The 22849-nt window shown below is 49.4% G+C and overlaps 2 protein-coding genes across 8 annotated transcripts in view; both read right to left on the bottom strand.

Annotated features, from left to right (window-relative positions):
* The window catches only part of TCEA3 (transcription elongation factor A3), a 36337-nt gene extending 20077 nt beyond the window's left edge, over positions 1-16260 (bottom strand). Inside the window, exons 1-5 of one of the 2 annotated variants that reach the window (XM_037828222.1) lie at positions 16040-16259; positions 11444-11506; positions 10671-10776; positions 9954-10098; positions 3952-4014 (exon numbers count right to left, since the gene is read on the bottom strand). In XM_037828222.1, coding sequence (XP_037684150.1) covers positions 3952-4014; positions 9954-10098; positions 10671-10776; positions 11444-11506; positions 16040-16108 — 446 coding nt within the window. In that variant the 5' untranslated portion in view covers positions 16109-16259. Of the gene's footprint in view, positions 1-3951; positions 4015-9953; positions 10099-10670; positions 10777-11443; positions 11507-16039 lie in introns of both variants that reach the window. The other variant, XM_037828223.1, reaches the window with a different exon arrangement.
* A 1554-nt stretch (positions 16261-17814) lies between these two features.
* ASAP3 (ArfGAP with SH3 domain, ankyrin repeat and PH domain 3) overlaps positions 17815-22849 on the bottom strand; it is a 41666-nt gene continuing 36631 nt past the window's right edge. For 2 of the 6 annotated variants that reach the window (XM_037828218.1, XM_037828219.1), the window contains 7 exons: positions 22390-22457; positions 22191-22298; positions 21855-22038; positions 20810-21035; positions 20117-20207; positions 19673-19735; positions 17815-19129 (listed from right to left, as the gene is read on the bottom strand). In XM_037828218.1, coding sequence (XP_037684146.1) covers positions 19055-19129; positions 19673-19735; positions 20117-20207; positions 20810-21035; positions 21855-22038; positions 22191-22298; positions 22390-22457 — 815 coding nt within the window. In that variant the 3' untranslated portion in view covers positions 17815-19054. The other 4 variants (XM_037828214.1, XM_037828216.1, XM_037828217.1 and 1 more) reach the window with 4 other exon arrangements.

Genomic DNA, 22849 nt, shown 5'->3' with positions numbered 1-22849 from the left:
AGGATTAAAGTACCTAAGAGAATACCAGAAACAAAGTATCAGGTAATTTACATAGACTACACATTGAATGTGAATATTATTACTAAGGACACACATTTATTGTGCACATATCTGGGCTGGGAACAGTGCTCAGCACTGCATTTCCTCATTTAATACTCACAATGACCTTGAGAGATTAATAGAGACTCAGAAAGCGGAACAGACTTTTCCAATGTCATCCAACTAGCAAATGGCAGTCAGGCCACAAATCTAGGTCTGTCTGCCTTCCAAATTTTTTTCAGCACATTTTACTGTGCCCCTAAAACCAGAGAGCTTTCCAGAGTCCCATTACCTGAGCTAGGCTAGGCTGCTTGGAGCATTTTCTCCCCACCTTCCTGGCAGGGGGGCACTTCAAGCCTGGGTCCCTCTGCTTGGCTAGAAGCCGGCTGGCAGGGTGAAATTCGTGACTGGGTGGCATTTCAGGGAGCCACACTCATTTTGCTTTCAACACAAACAATTGGGAACTGAGCCAAAATGCAGACAAGGCATCACTGGAGGGGAAAGGTGGGTGGTGGGGCTGGATTTATCAACAGATTCCTCCTGATCCCCGGATATGCTAGCACCAGCCTGTAGTCTGACAACACAAGGCCCTAGAAAACATTCCGGCCCCAGGTCTGAGCAGAGGCATCTGGAGGCCTGAATCACTGTTCCCGAGCGCCACCTAGAGGGAATTTCGGTTACTGCACCGATGAGTTCCAGGAAAATAAACGTCAAGAAATTCTGACAGCCCGGTCCTAAGGTGGTTGAAAAAGCGCAACTTTTTTCCTGTCACAGGTGCGCCTTCGTGGTCTGTTCCCTGGTACCTCAACTTCAGTTCACAGGGCACCATGCCCACTCATACTGCCACACGTTTGCATGGCCCATTCCCTCTGCCTGGGGTGCCCTCCTCTGGTCTAACAGGGAAATGCCTGTTCATTTTTCCATTCTCCTCCCAAATCTCTCCCTTCTGTGAAGTCTCAACCCCTGACTTCTCAAGTCAGGTTGCGACCCTCTTCCTGTGCTCCCACAGTGTGTCTTATCTATCCCCCTCTAACAACAACCACCTTGGTGTCTGCCTCTGCACCAGCGCTCACTCCATGAGCGCAGAGACCATGAGTCCAAACCTTTGCACCAGGCACAACGTCTGACCTTCAAGACTGCCAACGGGTAACCACAAATATGAATTGTCTGGCATACTGTGTTTTGGAAATGTTGAATGAGTTGCCAGTATTTAAAACTGGAAGATTTATATGAAAATCCATCTGTCCAGCTTTCCTTGAAAAACTGAAAGACATGGCATGCCCAGCCTGCATTTCCATAAAGCGACAATCAGCTGGGTCCAGGTAGTGGCACGTGTCCTCTGGTTTGCTGTGGTCTCCATCCACTGCCCAGTGTGTGCACCTGCCCTTGATGCTAGAGGATGTTGAGTTTGCAAGGAGCTCAACAAATGTGCTTGCCAAACAGATGAGTGAATGAATGAATGAACTGAAGACAAAGATGAAATAGAGAGGTAGAGAGTTCAGGAAACAGTCTGAGTTGTGGATAAAATGAATTAATAATAAGGCTTGCTCTGTCCCTTTTGGTTGCCCACCCTCAACACCAAAGCAATAGGAAATAGCAAATTGTTGGAAGGATAAACATATTCTGCTTCACTGACCTTCAGAAAAAGAACACGAAAAAGGAAAAGAATGCATCATGGGAGGGAGCAAGGAGGCCTCAGGCCCACGAAGACAAAGTCAGGAGAGGGGTGTGGAGGTATACATTCTTACACAAATGTCGAATGTTTTTATGATAGCAGCAAACCCAGAACTGGATTGGTGGTGAGTGTTTCTCAGAGGGGGCACTGTCAGTATTTGGGGATAGGATCATCCCTCATTATGCTGGACTATCCTTCACATGCCAGGACACTGAGCCTCTCTAGCCCCTGCCTACTAAATGCCAGTAGTGCCCCCAACCCCCACCCCAAGTCATAGTGGCAACCAAAAACGCCTCCACAAATTTCTAAATGACCCCATTGAGAATCACTGCTGTAGAACCAAAAGGCCCCTTCCTGGGCTTCAGGTATGGCAGATATTGCTAAATGACCACAGAATTCTTTTTTTCAGAGGCAGGGGGCAGCCTCAGACTCCTTCAAGAGGTGCTCCAGACAGCCTCCACTTAATACCTGGAGTTGGCACTCTGGCTGCCATGGTGGAATTGTGCAAAACAGCAGCTCTGTCCACATCCCAGCCTGTTTCATCTCAATAGAGCCTTAAATGACCTCATTTTTGTGCCTCTTTTTCTCTTTCCAATGGTGGTCTTACTAGTATATTAGGCCTGAAATAACAGGGCAACTCCCAAATAGACTCTCCTAGAAACCAACACCCTTACTGTCCCACCAGACCACCCTAGCATCCAAATATGGCACCTGCCCCTGAATCATTTGCCTTGATCTGCTTTTAAGCTATTTCCTGGGCTGCCCTGCTCTCCCCTGGCCCTGCTTTCCCTGCTTTGACCTCTAAACTCCTTCTAGGACCACAATTCACACTCACTCCTTTATCCACAAGCTCTCCTCGGTGATCTCATTTGCTCTTCTGGCTTTAAAGGCCAGCTACACACTAACTCTGAAATTTTTATTCCAGCCAAGATTATCTTCCTGAATTCCAGTCTCATATAACCCAACTGCTTATTCAACTTCTCCACCTGAATGACTAATACACACCTCAAATACCCATATTCAAACCCAAATTTTTCTGCCCCAGACTTGATTTACAGTCTTCCCCATACCAACTGAAGGCAACTCCAACCTTGCAGATGCTTAAGAGAAAAATCTTGTACTCATCCTTGGACTCCTCTTTTTCTCTGATACCCCACATCTAATCCGTCAGGGAATCTTGTCAGCTCTACCTTCAAAATATATCCTGAATCCACCACTTCTCCCCATCTCCACTGCCCCCACCCTGATCCGAGCCACCACCATATCTTGCCTGGTCCCCCTGTTTCTGCCTCTGCTCTCTACAATCCTTTCTCAGCAGAGCAGCCAGAGGGATCTGAGAATTCGGTCATATAATTCCTCTGTTCAGTGTTCAACACCCTCCACTGCCTCTCGATGCTCACCTCCTCCTACTCGCCCCCCTCATTTATTCTGCTCCAGCCATACTGGCTGCCTTGCAGTTCCTGGACCCTGCCAGGCAGGCTCCCACTTCAAGGCCCACAACTTGGAATGCCCCCAATGCCTGCATGGCTACCTCTCCACCTCTTTCAAGTTTTTGCTCCAAGGTCACCTCCTTCCTCAATGTGGCTTTTCCTGACCATTCTGATGACCTCCCTACCCCCCTCAAAGTCCTGTCACTTCTAAACCATTAAATAATTTAATTATCTGTTCTATGTACTGTCAGCTCTCCTCCCCTGCCCCCACTAGAATCTAGGCCCCCAAAGAGCAGGGATTTTCATCTCCTTTGTTCACTGCTGTATCCCCAGCAACTAGAACCCCTAGCACCTGGCACAGAGTAAGCAGGCCCTCAATAACTATTTCATGAGTGAATGACTTGACGATTTGTGCCACTTTGGGGCAGACGTCCTAACCAGTTGAGCGCAAGCACGGAGGTCCTCACTGCAGGCAGAGGCTCTCATGGCCTCTGTCTCCTCTGGGTTCAACTTGGCCTTGGACCTCCGTGCTTGTGCTCAACTGGTTAGGACGTCTGCCCCAAAGTGGCATAAATCGTCAAGTCATTCAGTGATGGGGAAACAGCACTGGTCAGCCCCCCAGTGACGGAGCCACACCACTGAGTCAGCAGCCCACCCAGTCTTACAGTGTGGGTCCTCAAATCTGGAGGTACCATAATGTGTGAGGTTTCCTCCTTTCCCCTAACCCAGGCTTCCTCCAGGAAAGCAGAGAGAGGGGTCCAGGCTGAATAGGGTCTTAGGGAAGAAGAAGTCTGAGGCTTCCTTTACCTTTCCATCGATGGCCTTTTTGGAGATGAGGCTGCAGAAGACTTGGAGTCAGCAGAATCTCTCCTGAAAGAAGAAAGATTGGAGATGAGACTCTTGCAGGCTGACAGCAGTACTGAATTGTTGAGAGAGTCGGGGGGGAAACATCCCGGGGAGATGCCCACTTGGCTGAGGATAAGGGAGCCCACCTGGACCGCAGCTACCTGGGACTGGGAGCCCCAGGCCGTGCAGGCTGGTCACCCTCACCATCCTCTGTCAAGATTAAGTCAAAAAGAGAAGGGAGCTAACAGCTGCCAAGTACTGATTACATGCTAGGCACATTACATAGTATGCAATTACTAGTTATCAATAACTAATTCTCAGCAGGCCCCTCTCCTTGCTGTTGGGTGAGCCTTAACTAGCTGGAGTCCATGGAGACCGGAGTGCCTAGGGTTACCTATTCTCATCTGGAGCTGGAGAAACAGAGAGACCAGCTTCAGCCTCTCCTGCAGATACTTTAGGAGAGAGACGGGGATGCACATGAGCCCTGGAGACAGAAGAATGGGATAAAAATGGCAATGAAAAAGCAGGGGACAAAATTATATGCATACTGTGCCTAAAGTCATGCAAGAAACCAAATGCCTAGAAGGAAAGACAAGAAAAGATGGAAAGAAAAATATCCCCAAATGCTAACCATAGTTGTTAAGGTGGTGGGAGTCGAGGTGAAAAGAATGCTTTTCCATTTTCCAAAATGCAGTCACTGTGTTTTGTTTTTTTTATTATATGTATTTTTTTATTGGTTTTATATAAAATTAACCTGTTTGCAACTTCCATTTACCATCTCACTTATATGGCGTTTCCTTTTATTCCATAGAACATATCACCTGCCAACATACTTTATAATTTACTTATTTATTATATTTGTTGTTTGACACCCCCACCCCCGTGTAAATTCTGCAAGGGCAGAGTTTGGTGGGTTTTCTTCACTGTGGCAGACACTGTCGGTGCCAAGTCCCAATCCTTTAGGGCACTCCCCTCCAAGTGCACTGGGACTCAGGGGCCTTGTCCTGCTCCTGCAGGTTCTCCTGGGCCTGCCTGAAGGGCTTCTCCAGGCTGGAAGTGCTGGGGAGTTAACCACCCCGGTAGTGGCCCTCAACCAGCGGATAAATACCCCAGCCTTCTCTGCCCTCAGGGGGGCACCTTGAGGTGCATTCCCCACTGTTACCTGAGTTCCCCAGCAGGATGGGAGCCCTGGCTGGAAGTAAGCTGCTCCCTTCCCTGCCTCATTCCCCTTTCCTCTATCTGTGTTTCCTGAAATCTCCTCCCAAATAAAACACTTGCACCCAAATACTTGCCTCAGGGTCTGCTTCTGGGGGACCCAATCTAATATATTCACTGAGTTATCCCAAGTGCAGAGAACAGTGCCTGGCACTGAGTGGGCACTCTATAAATATTTCTCGCCTAATGCTATGAGGTTAAAACAGTACAGAAATATGAAAAGAAAAAAAAGTGCAAAAAGAAACCTCCTTAGAGGTTTAAGTTTGGTGTCTTTCCTACCAGAATTTTACCTACATGCAAGCAAACATATGTAACATTTGTAATTGCAAAAAGGGAGGCCTTGGTCTGAGTTGTAATCCCAACCCTGCCCTGGGGCAAGTCGTCCTCTCTGAGTTTCGGTTCCCTTTTCATCTGTCAAAGGGGGAGAAGAGAATCCACATTTGGGGCTGGCTGGGAAGATGATCCTAGATCGTTTATGTGCCTAGAGCGGTTCCCAGCACAAAGAAGTCTTCAATGCTCTGTAGTCTGAGACAATTGATTCCTGGCTTGCTCCAAATGATCTTGTTTTCCAGAATGTGCAATGTTCCCACATGATTTTCCAGCTCCACCTGGACCTTTATCTGTCAGAGGCAGCACAACTGTGGGAAAATGTTTTCCATTCCTGTTTCAAATTTCACTAATCTGGTTAGAGTGTTTGTATAATAAATAATTGTAAGTAAACAATAAGTTCACCAATTCAGCTGAAATAGGACCCCTGCCAAACTGGCTTCTCCTGGGAGAGTGGGGTGAGACCTTCCCCTCCCTGCTTAGTCACAGTGACAGCCTCATTAAGTAAGCTGGTGTTAACATTTCAGTGTCCCAGGAAAGCACTGAAGATGTTGATAAATGTAAAATGCTGGTTACAAAATAGTACATATAGTGTGCTGTCAATTTTATTAAAAGACTAGAAAGATATACATGAAAATGTTAACAGTGGTTATTTCTGTTACGTTGTTGTGTCTGATTTTCTAAACTTTATACACTAAACAAGATTTACTGTTGAAGTAAATATCTATAGGTAGAAAAGATTACGACAGTATATGGAGTATAGTTCCATTTTTATTAAAACAACTATTTTATGGGTAGTGATGCAGTGAAAAAAGTCTAGTCAGAAATTATTAGGAGTGCTTGCCTCTAGATAATGGGTTATTTTTTTACTTTCCTATTTGTATTTTTAAAACTTTCTACAAAGAACAAGTAATTGTTTGTATAATAAAATAAATATAATTCAAAATAGATAACTTAAAACCATGAATATAATTAAAATAATACATTTCAGATAAAACATTATATTTTAAAGAAGAAAGTACCAAGGTAATGATGCCCATTTTCCAGGCCACAACACTGAGGCTCCAGACCAAGGGTGTGAGTTAAGTTTTCCAGTTCAGCCCGCAACCTAGCTTTCTTTCTTTTAAATTTTGTTGTCGTTGGCTCTTCTCCCATACCTGTTATCCTTGTAGACCTTTAAAGGAAATCCTTTGCTGATCATTTAGTGGGGCTTGGGGATGGAGCAAAAGGAAACATGTGTTCAGACTTTTGTCTTTATCCAGAAGTCTATGCTCCCTGTTCTACAGATTAGTCCCGTATCCCATTTGGCCTCCTCTCCCAATAGTTCAGCTTTTGTTTTTCAATTGATCTCACAAGACCTCTCCCCCATCCTGGTCCTTCTTTTGCTTGGGTGCTCAGAACCAAACAGGGTGCTCCAGGTGTGGCTGGACCATCCGGAACGCGAATGGCTAGATCTCAGAGGACAGCCACGGGGCCACCGGTCTGTTCAGTAAATGCTCACTCCCTGCCAAGGCACCGTGGAGAGGGTCAGGGGATCCCTGTCAGTCAACCTTCGAACCCTCCTTGGGGAAACAAATTACACACACGAACACACATGAAGGGTTAAATGCCGATTAGGAGTTCTGCATGTCAGATACAATTCCAAAATATGCAAAATGAAAGGAATAGAACCCAGAAAATGTTACAGAACCATTAGACAAGTATGCTAAGTGCCTGACACTTATAAAGTTACATCTTAAAAAGCACACTATAAAATTGGTGCTAACTGTAGAAAACAAGTCAAAGAGAGATTAGAAAGAAAAACCATATACCAAAATATTAAGAATGATTGTCTTTGGGTGGTGGAAGCGTGGGTGATATTTTTTACTACCCTTCTATATGTCCCATTATTTTCACAACAGATTTATATCATAAAGATTTTATTTATCTTTTAAAAGCATCATTTCTTCTGATTTCAAAAGTAATATAGGACAATTATTTTTTAAAAGCCCAATAATACAGATTTTTAAATTTTATTGCATAATATGGAATTGGAAGATCTTAATTCCAATGCCACAGATATAGATTTATTTTTTTAAAAAATAGTCTCTTCATTTTCTCTTATTTCAAAATTAGTACATATTCATTGGAAAAAACCAGAAAGACAGAAACCAGCACACAAAAGAAAAAAAAATACCTCTTTCAATCCTACCACCCAGAATTAATCACTATTAATTTCCTGGTGTATATTTGTCTAGTCTTTTATCTTGTGTATATACATAACATTCATTGATTTAATTTTTATAAAAATGGGATCATATTGTTTATATTACAGTGTACCCAGCTTTTCTTAATATTAAGTGAATATTTTCTCAGGTCATTAAATATTCTTCCATCCTCTAGTGCTTCTCAGTGGGGGCCCTAAGGACATTTTGGACATAACGTGTGGGAATATTCTGTGCACCAGTTATTTTGACAACAAAAAATGGGAATGCAGGCTGAAGCTCTGTCTCCCAGCTGGCCAAGCACTACTACTTTTACAGCATCATTTCCTAAGGTGTTTTCCATAAAACACTTATTTTATAGGATTATAATAAATATTCATTAAAAAAAAGAGTGCAGGGGTCAAAAAGGTTTCAGATAGGCCAGCAGAAAACGATCACATGCAGAACATAAAATCTTTATGTGTTACTCTGCTTAATTCCTTAAGATGAATTCCTTGCAGTGGATACAATGGGTCAAAAGGTATGTGCATTAAAAATGTTGATACATTACTGATGGTAAGAGCCTTCACCAGAGACCCCAAGAAGTTAAGTGATTTGTGCGGTCACACAGGAACAGGTAGTACTCACTCCCTTATTCATACATCCGCGAAGGCTTTTCCTGCCGTGGTGGGTAAGATGTTGGGCCCTACCCTGAAAGTCCTATGACCTTGGGGAACACCCTGATCACGATGGGCCAACAGGCACCGAGTCAAGACAAACAACTGTCCTGTTCCTCTTGGCAGAAATCTGGGAGTCTGACACACAATTATTTGACTCCCACTCTGTGCGATGATGTCCCTGCTTCCCTAACCTTCAGCATCCTCATCGCAAAATGGCAATGTTGGGCAAAGAGGTAACAAAACACTCTTCCTTCTCTATGGACAAATAAGATCCTAGCCCCAAGAACCCTGGATACCTGACAAAGGTGGGAGGGCAGCTGTGTTACCAGGCAGCAGTTTATAGTGAAAATGACACTGAGTGGCAAATTACATCCAGACAGGTGTGCCAGTTTGAATGCACTGTATCCCCCCAAATGCCATTATCTTTGAAGTAATCTTGTGTGGGTGGACCTATCAGTGTTAATTAGATTGTAATTCTTTGTGCCCCACCCAACTGTGGGCGATGACTCTGATTGGAGAATTTCCATGGAGGTGTTGGCCCACCCATTCAGGGTGGGTCTGAATTAAATTACTGGAGCGCTATATAAGATCAGACAGAAGGAGCAAGCTGGTACAGCCAAGAAGGACACTTTGAAGAATGCACAGGAGCTGCAGATGAGAGACAGTTTGAAGATGGCTATTGAAAGCAGACTTTTGCTCCAGAGAAGCTAAGAGAGGACAAATACCCTAAGTGCAACAAAGAGTGACATTTTTGAGGAACTGCAGCCTAGAGAGGAACATCCTGGGAGAAAGCCATTTTGAAACCAGAAATTTGGAGCAGACGCCAGCCACGTGCCTTCCCAGCTAACAGAGGTTTTCTGGACACCATTGGCCATCCTCCAGTGAAGGTACCCAATTGCTGATGTGTTACCTTGGACATTTTATGGCCTTAAGACTGTAACTGTGTAACCAAATAAACCCCCTTTTGTAAAAGCCAGTCCATCTCTGGTGTTTTGCATTCTGGCAGCATTAGCAAACTAGAACAACAAGAAAGATGAGGAATGGACTATAAATGATCATTTGTAGAAAACCACAGCTTTCAGGCTGCCTCGAGTGCAGTGAATCTGGTAATTAGGCATTGCCCTTGCCGGGATTCAGGAAGATTTGCCATGGGGCTGTTAAAAGATTTGGGTGGGACATGGGGTTTCCTAAGCCAGGAGCCTCCCACACACTGTGTCTCATTTCCTCCTACCTGGGCTGTCATGCGGGTGGGCCAGAGAGGAGCCATGAACCGCTGCACAGTCTTCTATGAGAAACGCCTGAGGCTGCCCTGCTGGCATGTGGTGTCTCCTGTCCCTGCATCTGTCTAGGAGAAGCCAGTGCCAAGTAAGGCCCATCTGGGGCTTGTGAGTCTAACGATCTGGTTGAGCCAAAGAAAACCCCTAAGGGGGCACCGCAGGAGAGAATGACAACCACCACCTCATGGGGCTGTGAGCATGAAATGAAGCAACAGAAATAGAGCTCCTGGCAGAGGACGTGACGAGTGTCAGTCCCTTTCTCTCCGTCCCTGAACAAATACCTGTCTTTGGGCTCTTCCTCTCGTTTTTTCCTTGGTGGAGAAAGGCCTGCCTCTGGCTTCCAGCCTGAACAGTCATGTCCTTTTTCATTCTTCTTTGCCTTTTCTCTTTCCTCTCCTTTTTCTCCTTTGGGTGGTCCAGGGGAGTCTGAAAATAAAAGGGTGGTACTGTCCCTCAACTCAGTCCTGTCTCAGTAGGAACCAACATAACCAAAGACCATGGACTGGGACAGCAGCACGGCCCCCCCCGACACACTCACAAATATTCATATACACAGCCTCCCTACAAACACACATGCAAATATGCACTTACACACAGCTCCCCAATATAAACAAACACAAATATACATTTATACACAAATGCACATCTGTGTGCAAATACACAAATAGGGATACAAATACACTTGCTCACACACCTATGCACATATTCATGAGTGTGTATACACATATGTATACTCGATAAAAACACAAGCCCACAGACACACACATACATACATGTGTATAAAAACTCACACATCTCCAAATGCTCATACTTGTCTATGCAAACACACTTGCACTCCCCACTAGCTAACTTCCTGATCCTGATCTAGAGCTCCTTTGTCACTGATGAAGTCACTGAACAAACATACAGAGTGCCTGCTATGAGCCAAGCAGAGTTCTGGAGGCTAAGAATATAGGGGGAGACAAACATGGGCCCAAGCCACCCTGGCCCCCTCTTACCCAGCAGCCGCTTCCAGTTTTTGATGAGGACTTTGGCCAAGGACACGACTTCCTTGTCTGAGCAGTGCTTGCGGACCCCGTTGACGGCAACCCCAATCCTGGTTGTCTGCAAAGCAAGAAAGTTACAGGCTGGTCTGGGGATGGGCACACAGGACTGGCTGTCCAAAACTGCAGGCCTTGCCCGGCTCAATCAGCCCTCCTCCTCACCCCTCCAAGCCCCAGCCCTGACCTATCACTGGGGTGATAACCCTGATCCTATAACAGGGACCCTGGCCTGCAGTCCTGCTGAGGGCCAATGACCGAGGCTCAGTCCTCTACACTTCTGGCTAACTGGGGCATCAGTAAAAGCTGAGGCAGGAGGCTTTCAGCCCAAGGGTCAATTTAGCCACAGCTCTGGCTACTCAGACTCTGGGTCTGTGCTAATTTTTGGGGGCAAAGAATCTTCTGGCAAAGTTTGGGGGCTACATGGGCAAAACGGGGCAGGGAGCTTTCTCCTCTTTCTGGATCACTGGCCTCTTGGATCCCACATGCCTGAGGTCAAGGGAATTGGGGTGTTCAAAAAAAGCAAACCATCTCTCTCTGAGCCCAGAGCTCCCTGTGCTTGGAAGATGCCCTGTCCCCCACCTCAATGCCTCAGTGTCTCTCTCAGTCCCCATCCTCGGTGGTCTGCATCTCCAGCTCTTTATCCCCCCAACTCGCCCCCACCACCATGGTCTCTCCTCCCCAACAGGTCTCTCGAGAGCACAGCTCCCAGCTCCCCACCACCAGCCCACCTGGAGCAGCTGGATGGACATCTGACAGCTGTTCAGCTTCTTCAGAAGGTCGAAGGCCCCTTCCTGTGGGAGGCCACAAGGTGAAAATAGAGGCCGGTGGGTTCTGCTGTGGGCCCCCAGCCCCTGACCACTGTGTGGTCTCGGTGGGAGAGCAAGGGCAGGGGGCTAGGAGGAGACCATTCGAGCCAGAGACACTGATAAGACAAGTGAAGGAAGGACAGGCAAGGGGAGGAAAGGAGAAGGAAGGAAAAAATCCCCTTCCAGGCCAGCTCTCTAAACCTCATCTCCCACCAGTACCTGGGTTCAAACCCTCTGAGCCAAGGGGCAGCCCTAACTACTCCCCCAACCCTGGCCATTGTTTCTGCTGCTCCCACCTCCCCCACCCCCAATTAAATATGTCACAGCTTAATGTTGTTACCCTGAGGCTGTATCCCCCTTCTTCACACTTTTTTTTTTTTTACAGCTTTATTGAGGTATAATTGACCTACAAAAAACTGCACATATTGTAGTGTACAATTTGATGAGTTTTGACATCCTATCACCACAATCAAGATAAGTACATCACATGCATCATCCCCAGATATTTCTCCTGCCTTTTGTAATCTCTCCCTCCCTCCCTGTAGCCCCAACCCCAGGCCCAGGCAATCACTAATCTGCTGTCACTATAGACGAGCTTGCATTTTTAAGATTTTATATAACGAGTACCATAGGGACTCTCTTTTTTGGTCTGGTTTCTTCCACTCAGTATAATTATTTTGAGATTCATCCATGTTGCTGTGTGAATCGATAGTTCCTGTTTATTGCTGAGTAGTGTTCTATTGTTTGGATATACCACAATTTATTTATCCACTCACCTGTTGATGGGACTTTTCGGTAGTTTCCAGTTTGGGGCTACTACAAATACAAATAAGCTGCTATGAACATTCAAGTTCAAGCCTTTGTGGGGGCATAAACTGTCATTTCTCTTGGGTAAAGAGAACTGTTTTCATCTCTGAGACCTGACAGCACAGAGCACAGGACTCCCTTACTGAATGAAGAATGAAAGAATGAGTGAATGTGTGAATGAATGAAGTAAGAAGTAGGAGATTGGGGGCGGGGAATGGGAGGGGAAAAAAGGAGGCTCAGATGCATGGCCCTGCTGGTCTCCAGGTCCTGAACAACCCCTGACCCATTTCAGCCTTCTCCTCCCTCCCACTCCCTTCCTGGAAGCCAGCCCCAGCCCCCTGTCCTGAGACGGGTCTCCTGGGGAGCACCTGCCGACTGTCACGTATGCCCCTTCCCCGGCCCCCAATGCTCAGTTCCCGCTGCCAGCCTCCTCCCTGACAGGCTCCTGGACATGTCCCCAGGGCTGCCCTCAGCCAGTCCACAGCATCCCTTAGAACTGGGGTTCACAGTGTGACCTGTGGGTATGTGTGTTCATGTGAGCCGTGCACTGTCTTGTTGAACTCTCACAACCGCCCTATGAGGTAGGTATTGTTACTAGTTCTTACAGGTTTACAGAATAATTTTTAAAAAAGTTTTACGGAATCATTTTTACAGAATTATGATTCCATTTTTTACTGAAAAGGAATCCAAGAAACAGACAGGTTAAACATTTGCCCAAGGTTGCACAGCTTGTAAGGGACTGAATTAGGGTCCAAACTAAGGCCTTCCGGGCACTACCCACTATACACACTTTGCAGTATGGAGACAGACAGATCTGCATGGGTGTGGACACTCCTGGCGTGCTAAGGCAGGGTAGGGCAGTGGGGCTGGTCCTTGTTTAACAACCTGTTCTCCAGGAAACAAACCAATCGTTCTGTAGTTGTTGATTTCTGTGGTGTAAATACGCCTCCCATGGACAATTTCAAGCTACCAACACGAAGTCATTGAACTGGAGGAGGGATTGGGAAGAGATGCGCAGTGCCATCCCCTTAGACAGCATTTCCGCCACAGAGATACAACAGAAGAAAATAACTGCTAGACCAGAGACAATGGTAAAGTGTAGTAGAATAATTCGGAGTGACGGTTTTGGACTATTTATTATCTTTGTTTTTAAATTTTTTTAAAATAAAGGCTAACAACTGGCTTGCAAAATTCCTGAAGATTCAACAATTGGCTCTCACAAGCTGGTAGAAGCCAGCCCTAGCTCACCACTAGGTGTGTTGCCTCTGTATGTCACAGCTTGTAACTGGGTCATGCTGGATAAGAACAGCCATGAGCCTGGTTGTAGCCAGGCTCACAAAGCCTGGTGCAGGTATTGCCAGGAGGGAAGTACTGGATGTGTAGCAGGGTTCCTCTGGTCCACATGTGGAGTTGCGTGTATGTAGCTAGAGGCACAATTCTGTCTATTTGTCTTTGTGGCATTTTGCCTGTGTTATAACATTTGAATGTGTAGGTGTGGCTGTTTGCTAAGTCTGCAGCTAGGTGTGTCTGGGTATAGCTGTGTTTCGAGCATTGTGTAGTCATCTTTGTGTATCTTTCTGTAAATGTAATGGTATCTGCTTGGGTCAGTGTGTCTGTCAAGTCTTGGCGTGGGTCCATGTGTCTGTCATGTCAGTGTCTGTAGCCATGTCTTATATGCAGTTATGTTTGTAGTTGCTTGTAATTATGTGTGTGTGTAGCTGTGGCTCTTGGTGTCTGACTGTGATTGAAGCTGTTTCAGTCAGCGTACACCCACAGCATCCAACACGAGCCCTAAGTCCCTGGCACTTCGGCAATTGGCTGTAAACCCTGGGCCTGAGCTGCAACGTGGAGGATCCGTCTTATTACAGGAAGTGTGTCCTCCTCTCCCTAACCACCACTGGGCAGGCCCACTTTTACTCCCAGAGCCCCACCTTTCTCGGCCAGATGCCCAGAGCTCTGTGCCCGCCCAGACGCTGCCGAGAGCCCAGGCGCAGACGTGGCTGCAGACTGGCTCTGCGCTGCGGGGACCCAGTGGCCAGACTCGCATCTTTCCTGGAGAGGGTGCCAAGCACTTCCATAAGAACCCACCCACAGGGACACCATTTCTTCTTCCCATTTCACAGAAGAGGAAACCGAGACCCAGAGAAGGAAAGTAGAGTGTGGTTTGCTTAAGGCCATAAAAGGAGTGAGGGGAAGGCCAGGGCTGGTCCCTTCCTCCTCACCAGAGCTCCACCCTCCACCAAGCTGCCTTTCCCCAGGTCTCTAAATTCCCATCAACCCACCCAACTTACCTAGAGGCCCAGAATTTCTTTCCTGGCCCAAGCCTGGGGTCAGCAAGGGGAGGGGCCCAGCTAACCAGCCTACAGGGAATTCAGCTCTGAAGACCTGGCGGGCTCTGCTACGCCCAGCTGGGAAAGCGGCCAGATTGCTTTAATTTAGTTTCACCAATTTTAGAGGAGCCTGGTCTCATTCACCAGCTTTTACCAAGCACCAGCCCAACTCCCAAGGGCTTTCCATACCTGCCTCAACCCTCACAACTGCCAGCAGAAACATAAATCCAGTGAACCCCTCCCCATCTTGCAGACGAAGAAACTAGTTTATTCTAGGGCTCCCTGACACTCCAGGGTCCCAGCGACCCCTCCCTCTTTTAGAGTGCTCTTTTGGGTTCTAAAACCCTCCCTGGTGTCCATCCCTTTCCCAAGACCCTAGGGGCACAGAATGAGCTGATCCTGCCCCAGCACGTGGCTAGGGGGAGTAAGAGGAGGGGGGCCTGGGACAGAAAGAGTCTACAGGGGCTACCCCAGGCAGGCTGGGCTCCCCTACCCTCTCTTTTCTCCCCTATTGTGCGCAGGTCCTGCCAGCCACGGCAAGGCTAAGTTTGATCTGGCCAGGTGACTGGCTGGGCCAGCCCAAAGCAAAGATCACAGGGAGGGTCAAACATTAACTTCAAGTGGGGCCTGCTGGGCGCCCAGGGACCCTCAGGCAGGGCCGCGGGCCTGGATTCCCACTAACCTCCACGTCCTGTCCCCCCACCTCCACACCCCGTGGCCTGGGCCTCCAGCCCAGACACACATCCCCGCCCTCCTCACCCCCTCCCCGCCCCCGGCGGGCCCCAAGGGCGCTAAGACAGCCCCGCACCTGTTCGGCTCCCTCCGCCCCGGCCCCACCCGAAACCGATCTTGGCGTGCTGTGGGGTCGCGCGAGCCCCAACTCTGCGCTCCTGTCTCTCAGATCTGATCTCGTGGGATCGGGGAAACGCAGCGTAGAGAGCCAGGGCCAGCACCCTTCATCAGCTCGATTTTCTTGCCCCTTCTGGCGCCACTCAGGATTCTGCACACACACACACCGCCCCATTTCCCCGCTGCCGCTGCCCGGTCTTTGCGCACGCCGTGCGTCCCGGGACTTTGAAAGTCCTTTCCCAGGTCCAGTTCTTTTCGTCCGCTTTCCCGGGCCCTGTACCCTACAAGTCCAGAGAACACTAAATGCCCGCATGCGATTCCCTCGGCGCGCTGGGCCATGCACACGCCCACTCGAGGTGCCCAGCAGTTCCCAAGGGGCACTGGACCCTGCACGAGCCGCTCCTCGCTCGGGTTCCTACGTCCCGCACGCGCCTCCCCGGCACCCAGCCAGCAGGCGCCCCCGGGTTTCCAGGGCTCGCACGCGCCGCGCCTCCCGGGGGCGGGGGCTGCAGCCGAAATTCGGCAGCCTTACCGTGTTCTTCCTGGCCACCATCTTCTCCAACTTTTTGGCGATCCGCAGGAGCTCCTCTTCCTGGCCCATGTTGGCTGGCGACGCTCGGCGGGGCGAAGGGAGCTGGGGCTGCAGCCGGGCCCCGGGGGCAGGAGGCGCAAAGCCCGAAAGCGCACACCCCGCAACAGCCCCAAACACACACGACACACACGCCTGGCAGGGGCGGGGCTCTCTCCCTACCCCCCCCCCCCGCCGGGCCCTCCCGTCTCGGAACAGTGAGGGGGGAGGGGAGGGGTGGCGTGCACTAAATATAGACTTCAAGGACTCGCCCGGGCAAAGATTGCCCGCGCCAGCCGGCCGGGCCTTAGTAGAGGGACGAGGCTGCGAGAGAGGGATCTTCAGCCCCTGTGCCGGAGGCTGCAGGGAGATTTGGGGAGGAGGGCGCTCTGGCGAGCTGGGTGACGGTCGTCTCGGGACAGAAGAGGCGGTTGGGACGCGGAGGACGCCTGAGGGTGCCTAGGAGCTCTGGAAGGAGTTCTGGACTCCCGCATCTCTGCATGGTTGCAGCTCAAAGCAAGCGAACCCAGCTCTGGGCCCATGATCAAGGGGAGGCAACTTGGTGTGCTGGAATCATATTTTGTGCATGGTCATTAAATCCAGCTCTGCCTCTAACCTGTGTTTCCTCATTCGTGCCCACGATCTGTGCACACGTCTGTGTGTGCTGTTTGTACACCCCTAAGGGCACAGAGTTACATGCCATTTATTTTGCTTTCTACACAAGGCTTTGCATTTCTGACAAGCTCTCAAGTGCTGCGGATGCTGCTGGTCTGAAGACTACACTCTGAGCAGTGAGGGTTTAGGAGATTCTTAAGTGCACCCAACTTTGAGAAATACAAATCCAAAGAAGACAAAACTCCTACATCAGAGGTTGAAAGACGCTCAGGCAACACGGAGTCCAACACCTTCACTGTACAGAATGCAAGGCCACAGCCCAGAGAGGAGGGGCAGGTGGCTCAGGGTTGCCCTGCTCGACTGTACCAGTTGGCACCCACGGTATCCCCTCTGCCCATCTGCTCACCCTGGAAGTCACCTGCAGGCAATTCCTGGACACACCTCAAGCAGCTTCCCCTAACTTGGGAATCAGTGCCCCTAGGAGGGACCCCCAACCAAGGAGAGACTAGAGTTGGTGGGGAACACCCTGATTTCTTCACTCTCAATGGGACAACTTGATGGTATCTTCTAATCAATACAGTCTCTGAAAGGGGTCCCCAACAAGATGAAGCCTGAGTTGCCCACAGTGGTAACTCCTTCATTAACACACCCTTTATTGCTTTTTGACCTTTGTTTTTTTTCCCTACTCCCTGGGATCTCCTCCCTAAAGACCTACTTGCCCCCAAATCCTTCTCTGACGGGAAATCCAATTAAGACCTGGACAGTGACAGAGCCAGGGTTTCTCAACCTCGGTGCCACTAACATCTTGGACCCGATAATTCTTTGTTGTGGGGGCCTGTCCTGTGCACGACACGACATTTAACGGCAGCCCTGGCTGTTCCCACTAGAGGCTGGTAACATCCCCCAGATGTGACAACCAAGAATGTCTCCAGGCATTGCCAGGTATCCCCTCGGGCAAAAATCCCCCCCTATTCCCCAGTTGCAAACTACTGCTCTATACCAGGCTGTTTCCCTTGCCAAAGCCAAAGAAAAAATTCCAAGCCTGAGATTCCCTCCCCTTCCCTACTGCCCTTCAGACAACATAAATGAAACCACTGGAATTTACAAAAAAAAAAAAAATCCTTTATTAGAGATGAGTGAAATAACAAGTCTGTGATGAACAAAACGAGACACTGGGGACTCAGAGAACAGCCCTGTTCCTGTGGCAACTCAGACCAAGCAGGTCTCCAAGGGGAACAGTGGTGCCCTCTGCCTCTCCTGCTTGGCCTGGCCCATGCCCACCAGGGCCCAAGCTCCCAGCAGATGCGGGAAGCTGAGGTGTAAAAGCTGAGATGTTAGTGGTTCATGACCACTCACGTATATCTGCTTTCTAACATGGGGTTGAAGAACCCAAAGCAATGGCTCTAATGATGGAGTTTCTGGCACTTAAAGAAACTTTAGGTCTCTGCCCTCCCATTTCTATCATCCTCCCTTCTTGGCCCTTCCCTCCCCCGAGACTACAAGGCTCCTGAGATGACCAAAAGAAAGAGAAGCGGGAATCAATCATCCAAGACCATCCCTTTACTCCCTGCTAAATCAAGGAGGGTAGGCAAATGGGGGTGATTCCTACTCTACTTCCTGGCTGTGGAATATGGTACAGAGATCCCCAGGAAGGCGGTGCTGTCCCTCAACAGGAGTGACACTCAGAATACTGAACAGCAGTATTGATCATGCAGGTATAAACCAGCCGATTGCCAGCCCTGTCCCTGAGCCTGAACTCAGCCCCTGGACTCTAGCCCAGCCCAGCTCCAGGCCCAACCTTGGGACCAGCCTTCCAGCAAGACAGCACATCTGCAGGACCCTCATCTTATTCATTGTTGCGCCCCCCATGCCCAGCACAGGCCTGGACATAGAGCGGGAACTCAGTAAATGAATACCGGACTGACAAATGGCTGGGAGGACAGTCCCTAGACTGGCAGAATCCCTGGTCTGGATGTAGAGAATGATGGAGGGCTTGTTCCTACCCTTGTGTTGCTCTCAGACTGATGGGAGAAAGTTCTGATCTGATGAGGGAGTCAGGGTTCTGCAGCTGAAGCGAGCTCAGGAGTTCTCAGAGCCACCCACAGGGCTCTCAGACACCTTGGGGAAAATGAGATAGAGGGGAAAGAACTGCCATCAGCCCTAACATGGAAAGACCCAGTGTCCTTGGCAGGGGCATGGGCCCATGTGAAGGGAGAAGGCCAGCCACAAAGTTACAAAGGGCAGAAAAAGCAAGACCCAAGGGAAGGGGCATCCCAGCTCCCTAGTCTTGTGGATTCAAGTCCCAGCTTTGAATGCTGGGGTCCAGCATGGGGGTGGTTCAGGCATGCAGGGCCCAGCAAGGAGCTAATCTTGCAAAAGTTGCACAGAACTTGCTGGGAGAACCCCAGTCCTTGAGATCTCTCCTTCAGTGAAGCCAGCCTAGGGAGAGAAGGATGAAAACTGACATTTTTTTCTAGGCATCCATTATGTACCAAATGTTTACCTTACTCAGTTTCATGACTGTCCTATTATGGGTAGATTATATTATCCCCATTTTACAGATGATGAAACCAAGGCTTGAAGAAATGAAGCCACTTGCCCAAGGCCTCCTGACTCTAAAGCCTGAGCTCTTATCATAATGCCACAATGATTGACATCAACCAAATGCTAGGTGATGGGTCCCTGGTTTTCAGGGCAACAGGAGAACCAGGATGCGGACACAGATTTGTATCTAGCACTAGAATTTGATGGAATGAGGATGATGATTCCCCAGAGAGACCCAGGTCCTGTCCCTCCCATCTCCCACTCCCCCAAAAGACAACCCTGAGGAATTCTCAAGGAAACAAGGAACAGAGGAGGCTTCCTTCCCGATGCAACTGGTTCTGCTCCATACCCACTCCCAGGTTGCTTAAGTAAATATATGGAATTGTTCAGGACTTCGATTCAGCAGGGAGAACCTGGATTAAGGATGACAGTTCTTGCCTTGTCCCTGTCACATCCCTGCGTGCCTGGGAACGGGAAGTCTGAGTGGATTCCAGGACACTCCTGTACACGGGGAAAGTCATGCCAACCAAGGCTGGTACGTGGCCACCCTAGTCCCGCCTCTTCTGCAGGGCAGTGATTCCCTCTCTGAGCGAGCAGCCGGGTGACAGCTTTGCTCATCCTCTCCTAGTGAGCAGCCAGGGCTTGGGCCTCATCACCTCTCCTGTCCCTCAAGGCCTGGGCACTCCTCAGCTTCTCTTGGCCCTGGGACAGAGCAGGAAGGAGAAGCCACAGGACAGGGCATGGCCTAGCTGTGGCCATCTGGACCCACATGTGCCCCCATCATGGGGAGAGGTCTCCCATCCTAATATGCCAAATTCTGACCAACTCTACCTCCCAGGCACCCTCCCACCAACCCTCAAACCACAGTCCCAAAGTTCCTACCGGTATGTTCCTTCTAGGCAGAGGCTGCCGGGCCGAGGGACTGTCTTCCAGGCTCCGTGCCCCGCGCCGATAGGAACGAGTGCTTTCAGAGCTGGAAGACAGGGAAAGGCCAGCATGACCTCAGGCCCAGAGGGCTCCTCAGGATGGGGAGAAAGGGCTCAGGTATAGAACAAGACTAGGGGCTTAGGGTGGGTGGGCAAAGAGTCCACCAGCCCCCCAAGAGGCCTAAGAGGCCAGAAAATGATCTCCAGAGGTATCTGGGGCTATCCCCAAATCTACTTCTTCCCCAAACCCCAAACTGAAAGGGTCTGCAAGGAAAGAAGAGGACTGGATCCAGGGTTGGGGGTGGGCGGCAGAATGAAGACCCTATTCAGAGCCTCCAGAACAAGCTGTACAAGTGGGTTGAGCCTGCTCTACTCTGACTGCAGCAGTCTGGGTCCTGGGCTCCTCCCCAGCTCTCTAGGCCAGACTCAGGAGCAGGTGTATGGGGGTGGGGAGAAGTGGAGGAAGGGGAGGTATTGGGGGTGGGAGTCCAATCATCCTCTGCTCCAGAGCCAGCATTTCTGCATCAGTCATGGGCTGCAGAACTGGAAGGTAACCCCATCTTCAGTAGTAACCATTTAGAGGTGGGGAAACGGATACTCAGAGAGGTCAGGAGATCTGCCCAGGTTGCAGAGCTGGGCCTTCACCCACCTGAACCTGACAGGGAGATACATCTCTGCAGGGGTGGCCCCGCGTGGCAGGCAGAGTCGGAAAGTGCCTGGGGACTCCCGGATACCCTCCTCAGAGCCAGGCGGGGCTTGGTTGGGACCCCCGGGTTCCACAGGGCTTGTAAGGCTGGAGGAGGAGGAGGCTGAGCTGCCCAGACTCTCAGAGGCCCCAAGGGGTTCTGAGCTCAGGCTGGGGGCTTCAGGACGATCTGGAATCAGAAGTGACAGGCCTGTCTTTATCATTCACTCTGCTCAACTTCAAAGCATGTTGGCCTCTAGGATTTGTCATGGTTCTTCCTCTGCTCCCCATCTAAATCCCCAGCATCCTTCTGCAACTCTTCCCCATCATGCTTCGGTCTCTCGTGCATCACTCATTCATGACAGCTAGGGCCACTCTGACCCACTGTTTTGTTTCTGCTCACAACCTCTCCTCAGTCTGGATTCTCAGACTTGGCTCAGATGTTACCCTCGCCAGGAAGCCTTCCTAAACCACCCCCTGATCCCAACAGGATATGCTCACTCCTCCCCTGAGCTCTCAGAATAAGAACAACTAGTTCTCAGAACAGCCAGGCACTGTGCTAGGTGCTGGAGAAATAGTGGTCAACAAAACACTCAAGAGACCCTGTTCTTGTAGGATTTACATTTTGTATCACATTGTGTCTTGTATTATAATGTATTGTATTGCAGTTTTTATCTCCACCAGTAGATTACAGCTTGGTAGCCCCAAAAGGACTTGGCACACAATGAATACTCAATAAATGCTTCTCTCTCTCTAAGTGAAGCATTGAAGAATTTGGAATAACAGACGTGGGTTTGAATCCCACATTCACTTACTAGCTGTCTGATCTTGGGTATGTTACTTAATAGTTCTGTTCCTTTACCTGTAAGGGGGAGATGATAACCTCCACCTGGCAGGTGACTGTGAAGATGATATGAACTAACACATGGGCTCTTAGCTTAGATATCCAGCACACAGTAGGCCCTCAAGGAATGATATGAGGAGCATTTTTCTGGGCAGCCAACCATACCTCCACTGGCTTGTCCTGCACGCCCTTGGACCATGGTCCGAGAAAGGTTTTTGACTGGCAATGGTGGGGGGAAATCCTCACTCGGGCTCCGGGTGGCAGCTGGTCCCAGGCTGGCAATGACCTCATAGGTCTTGTTGCTGATGTCCAGCCTCCCACTGCCCCAGTGGCCTTGAGGGCAGAGCTGCTGGGGCAAAAGGATAGGAGGAAGGACGGTCTGGGAGGGAGGACAGTTCAGTCCCATCCTTCCCCACAGTAGGGCTAATCTGGCTCTTTCCTTCTGTCATCTCTGGAATCCAGCCAGCCCAAAGGACCCAAAGGGCAGGAACTGGGCCTCACCTTTTCTTCCTCATCCTCCTCACTGTCAGAGCCAGGCTCCACGGCAATTCCCCAGGAGTAGTCCACGTGCAGAGGAAAGGTGAGGGTCCCAGCTTCGGCCTGTTCCAGCTGCCACAAAAGAAGGCTTGGCAGTTCAGAGGGTCAGGGACTCAGTGGAGAGAAAGGATCAGGGACCCACCCCCCTTCTCCTAGACCTCACCATCTCCTCGCACTCCTTGTGCTGCTTCTTCCTGGCCACATCCAGAGCTGTCTCTCCTGCCTCGTTCACTGTGAGGGGTAAAGTCAGGGGCCAAGGTCAAGGTCAAAGAGGCATTATAGCTTAGAGGTTTAAGATGGGCCCTGAAATCAGGTTATCTGGGTTTGAATCCTGGCTCTGCCACTTCCTGGCTGTGTGGCCTTGGTTGAGTTACTATCTCTCTGGGCCCTGATTTTCTTATTTATAAAAAGTGTGATACTTCTAACTACATGAAGAGGTTGTTGTGAGGATTAAATGAGTTCATACATATGCTGCTTTGAAACTGTTATGTACCCCAGGAAAGACTATGTTCGTTAATGCAATCTTGGAGGGGGCAGATTTATTATAGGTGGAATCTTTTGATTAGGTTGTTTCCACAGAGATGTGATCCACTCAACTGTGGGTAAGAACTTTTGATTAGATT

Source organism: Choloepus didactylus, chromosome 2 (genome assembly GCF_015220235.1).
Source record: "Choloepus didactylus isolate mChoDid1 chromosome 2, mChoDid1.pri, whole genome shotgun sequence".
NCBI lineage: Eukaryota > Metazoa > Chordata > Mammalia > Pilosa > Megalonychidae > Choloepus > Choloepus didactylus.
Note: the sequence above shows the minus strand (reverse complement) of the source record. Positions and strands in the feature narration are given on the sequence as shown.